At 45.0% G+C, this 5000-nt stretch overlaps 1 protein-coding gene across 3 annotated transcripts in view; it reads right to left on the bottom strand.

The window, feature by feature from the left end:
* The window catches only part of pip5k1bb (phosphatidylinositol-4-phosphate 5-kinase, type I, beta b), a gene marked incomplete at its 5' end in the record, with an annotated part of 23199 nt that extends 22004 nt beyond the window's left edge, over nucleotides 1-1195 (bottom strand). For all 3 annotated transcript variants that reach the window (XM_083776519.1, XM_083776521.1, XM_083776520.1), the window contains one exon: nucleotides 1127-1195. In XM_083776519.1, the coding sequence (XP_083632645.1) occupies nucleotides 1127-1195 (69 nt within the window). The remainder of the gene's footprint in view (nucleotides 1-1126) is intronic.
* Nucleotides 1196-5000: the final 3805 nt, after the last annotated feature.

Below are 5000 nucleotides of genomic sequence, written 5' to 3'. Positions count from 1 at the left end.
TCATACGAGGTTTCCACTGGACACACACTGGTCTGATTAACCCATTCTGACCTGAGATCAGATTCTAAAAATGTCAGTCGTTCTTCGATTTTTCAAAAATAGCATATATAGCAAATAGCTATGAGCTTGTAGATCTGCTATTTTTCAATAGCTAAAGCATAACATGATGCTAACACCAAAATGGGTTCCCGTTCAGAATGGGATAATGCATTCTGTTGATAGTTGCAAGAAAGATTGTGACACTTAATTTGATGAGACCCTACTATTGATCAGTGGCTACAAAAAGTTAAACAGATATATAAGATGGAATATATGATAATATGACAGCCCAGTTACAAATTAAGCTAGCCAACTTCAAAAGGAGATGGGAGTTAGTGGCAGAATATCTGGAAGCAGATTCTACAAATGGGTCGAGAGAGACGCTGCCCAGATACCCTAAATTAAAACCTCCCATATCACAGTGAAGAGTAAAGGTTTACCCCCAAGGCACATAATACTACTATAATATTACTATGTATTTTATTTTCTTTCTTTTCCTGTAATGTCACTTATTTTACTTTTACACTTAAAAAAAATGACTGAGAGAAAATGTCTTGTAATATGAAATTGCCTGTAAATGATTTTATAATGGCAATAAACAAGTTTAAAAAAAGGAATAGGTATACAATACTGACAGATGGGACACACACACACACACACACACACACACACACACACACACACACACACACACACACACACACACACACACACGCAGTAAAGGCTGTGCCAAGTACCCTGGTGCCCAGACGGCCATGCCAGCCACCCTCGTGCCCAGAGGACCATGCCAACCACCCTGGTGCCCAGAGGGCCATGCCAACCACCCTGGTGCCCAGACGGCCATGCCAGCCACCCTGGTGCCCAGAGGGCCATGCCAACCACCCTGGTGCCCAGAGGGCCATGCCCAGCCACCCTAGTGCCCAGAGGGCCATGCCAACCACCCTGGTGCCCAGAGGTCCATGCCAACCACCGTGGTGCCCAGAGGTCCATGCCAACCACCCTGGTGCCCAGAGGTCCATGCCCAGCCACCCTGGTGCCCAGAGGTCCATGCCCAGCCACCAGGGGGTGCTGCCAGTGAAACCTTTACCTTTTTATAGGTCTTTTCTGGGTTGGTGTTACGAGGTCCTCCCGTTCCATTCTCTGTCGTCGTCGACATCTAGTGGAGAAACAACGCCATGAGTTAACAGTGACATCTAGTGGAGAAACAACGCCATGAGTTAACTCTATCTGCTAGCTGTTAGCCAGCTAGCTAGCTGTTAGCATAAACCCCAGTTCCCAGTGCCGGGCAGCATACGCGTTCACTTTAAAAGACAGAGTTTGCTCGCCCCTAGGGTGTTAGGGTAGGATGTAGGCTGTAGGGTGAATGGGTTAGGACCTTAGGGTGTAGGGTAATGGGTAGGGTGTAGGATGAATGGTTTAGGGTGTAAACATGCCTTGCTCAACAGCACCAGGTTCAGGTGAACATCTCCTGGTGTTCAGAGTCCAGCAGACATCAGCAGGTCTTCATTTGGCCTCTAGAGGGAGACAAACACATCAGTACCACCGACTGGCCTCTAGAGGGAGACAAACACATCAGCAGCACACATTCATCTGGCCGACCGACCGACCGACCGACCGACCGATGTTTTCTGTAGCAGAGGCAGCTCCCGGCAGGATCCGCCGGGAGAATCTAGACGCAGCTGTGCGACATGAGGTCTGTTGTCTACTGGACACAAAGACACCTGTTAGTCCTGCAATGGACAGACAGACAGACAGACAGACAGACAGGCAGGCAGGCAGGCAGGCAGGCAGGCAGGCAGGCAGGCAGACAGACAGACAGACAGACAGACAGACAGACAGACAGACAGACAGACAGAAGGCAGACAGACAGACAGACAGACAGACAGACAGACAGACAGACAGACAGACAGACAGACAGACAGACAGACAGACAGACAGACAGACAGACAGACAGAACAATGAGCAGGTAAGTAGGTCATATGTAGGTCAGAGCTGCAGGCTGAGTGGAGTCAGGTTACAGTCAGAACCTACAGAACACAAACTGCCTCCCCCTGGCCAGCCGGGGCGCCTGATGGAGGGGAAAGGAACTGGTTGGAATAACGTGTTCCTTCCACGCGCTACGTCCAACCAGGGAAACTCCCCCCTGTCAGGTGTAAAGGAGCAACTTGGACACAAGGAAGCATGAGTTCAAGTCCGTTGCTCTCCCCTTGTCCCCCATATATGGGGACTAGGTTGGTGGAGGGTGTGTAGAGCCCAGGATCACATTAGATGATTGACACAGGGGTGAGAAATGGGTTACAAATTTTTGGGAATAAAAAATAAACTACAGAACACTAGAACTACAGAACACTAGAACTACAGAACACTAGAGCTACAGAACACTAGTTCTACAGAACCCTACAGAACACTAGAACTAGAACTACTACTACTACAGAACCTCAATGTTAACTTAACAATAAACACTGAAAGATACACTAAAATATCCCTCATTTATAGATTTAGATGCACGCACACGCACACAAGCACACGAACACGCACACAAGCAGACGCACGCACACACTACAGTGAACTCTATCCTCACTAATCATCTTTACCTACAGATATACTTTACAGTCACGGTTCAACACATTTGTGACTGTTTTTGATTTTCATGGTGGCACTGTTGAGGAGAGGAGAAAACAAGACTGACTGTTGAGGAGAAAACAAGACTAACTGTTGAGGAGAGCAGAAAACAAGACTAACTGTTGAGGAGAAAACAAGACTAACTGTTGAGGAGAAAACAACACTAACTGTTGAGGAGAGCAGGACTAACTGTTGAGGAGAAAACAAGACTAACTGTTGAGGAGAGCAGAAAACAAGACTAACTGTTGAGGAGAGGAGAAAACAAGACTAACTGTTGAGGAGAGGAGAAAACAAGACTAACTGTTGAGGAGAGGAGAAAACAAGACTAACTGTTGAGGAGAGGAGAAAACAAGACTAACTGTTGAGGAGAGGAGAAAACAAGACAACTGTTGAGGAGAGGAGAAAACAAGACTAACTGTTGAGGAGAGGAGAAAACAAGACTAACTGTTGAGGAGGAGAAAACAAGACTAACTGTTGAGGAGAGAAGAAAACAAGACTAACTGTTGAGGAGAGGAGAAAACAAGACTAACTGTTGAGGAGAGGAGAAAACAAGACAACTGTTGAGGAGAGGAGAAAACAAGACTAACTGTTGAGGAGAGGAGAAAACAAGACTAACTGTTGAGGAGAGGAGAAAACAAGAATAACTGTTGAGGAGGAGAAAACAAGACTAACTGTTGAGGAGAGCAGAAAACAAGACTAACTGTTGAGGAGAGGAGAAAACAAGACAACTGTTGAGGAGAGGAGAAAACAAGACTAACTGTTGAGGAGAGAAGAAAACAAGACTAACTGTTGAGGAGAGCAGAAAACAAGACTAACTGTTGAGGAGAGCAGAAAACAAGACTAACTGTTGAGGAGAGGAGAAAACAAGACAACTGTTGAGGAGAGGAGAAAACAAGACTAACTGTTGAGGAGAGGAGAAAACAAGACTAACTGTTGAGGAGGAGAAAACAAGACTAACTGTTGAGGAGAGAAGAAAACAAGACTAACTGTTGAGGAGAGCAGAAAACAAGACTAACTGTTGAGGAGAGCAGAAAACAAGACTAACTGTTGAGGAGAGGAGAAAACAAGACTAACTGTTGAGGAGAGGAGAAAACAAGACTAACTGTTGAGGAGAGCAGAAAACAAGACTAACTGTTGAGGAGAGGAGAAAACAAGACTGACTTGAGGAGAGGAGAAAACAAGACTAACTGTTGAGGAGAGGAGAAAACAAGACTAACTGTTGAGGAGAGCAGAAAACAAGACTGACTGTTGAGGAGAGGAGAAAACAAGACTGACTTGAGGAGAGGAGAAAACAAGACTAACTGTTGAGGAGGAGAAAACAAGACTAACTGTTGAGGAGAGCAGAAAACAAGACTGACTGTTGAGGAGAGGAGAAAACAAGACTGACTGTTGAGGAGAAAACAAGACTAACTGTTGAGGAGGAGAAAACAAGACTAACTGTTGAGGAGAGGAGAAAACAAGACTGACTGTTGAGGAGAGGAGAAAACAAGACTAACTGTTGAGGAGAAAACAAGACTAACTGTTGAGGAGAGGAGAAAACAAGACTAACTGTTGAGGAGAGGAGAAAACAAGACTGAGTGTTGAGGAGAGGAGAAAACAAGACTAACTGTTGAGGAGAGGAGAAAACAAGACTAACTGTTGAGGAGAGGAGAAAACAAGACTAACTGTTGAGGAGAAAACAAGACTAACTGTTGAGGAGAGGAGACAACAAGACTAACTGTTGAGGAGAGGAGAAGACAAGGATTTTCTTTCCTTTTTTTAATCCAAAATGAGTTAATATCACAGCCTACAGGCAGACTCTTCACATACTAGAGCATGTCTGAAATAAGTGTCAGAGAGCTGATGCAAACACAAACATTAAACACCATTAACAACAAAGAGACAATATGACGTAATGAGGCACATTATTAAATGTTCCCTTCATTACTTGCACAAGCAGAGCGTGCAAGTACTAGTTTCGTCCGGGACTCGTATGCACCGTCCCAGCCGCCCCGCCACTTTTGATGCGTATGCACCGTCCCAGCAACATATACATAGTATATGTATAACTAGCTCTCAATGATGACGTAATAAAGATGTGGATTAAAGGACCCAATGCCAGAGTGTAATTGGTTTTCGATGGTGACGTAATGACGATATGTTTTAGTGTTGGGAGGATTAAAGGTAATGCTCCTGTGTATATATATATGTATATGTATGTAATCTGGCGCACCACTGCCGTATCAGGCACAAGTAGTCAATACTGAGATTTGACAGTTTGTAGCGGTCGAAAGTACTTGCGCGCTCTGCTTGCGCACTAGTAGGCCATTTATGTCCTACTAGTGTGCAACAAGCAAGTA

This window comes from Protomyctophum parallelum, assembly GCF_964188405.1.
Source record: "Protomyctophum parallelum genome assembly, chromosome: 11".
Classification (NCBI taxonomy): domain Eukaryota; kingdom Metazoa; phylum Chordata; class Actinopteri; order Myctophiformes; family Myctophidae; genus Protomyctophum; species Protomyctophum parallelum.
Note: the sequence above shows the minus strand (reverse complement) of the source record. Positions and strands in the feature narration are given on the sequence as shown.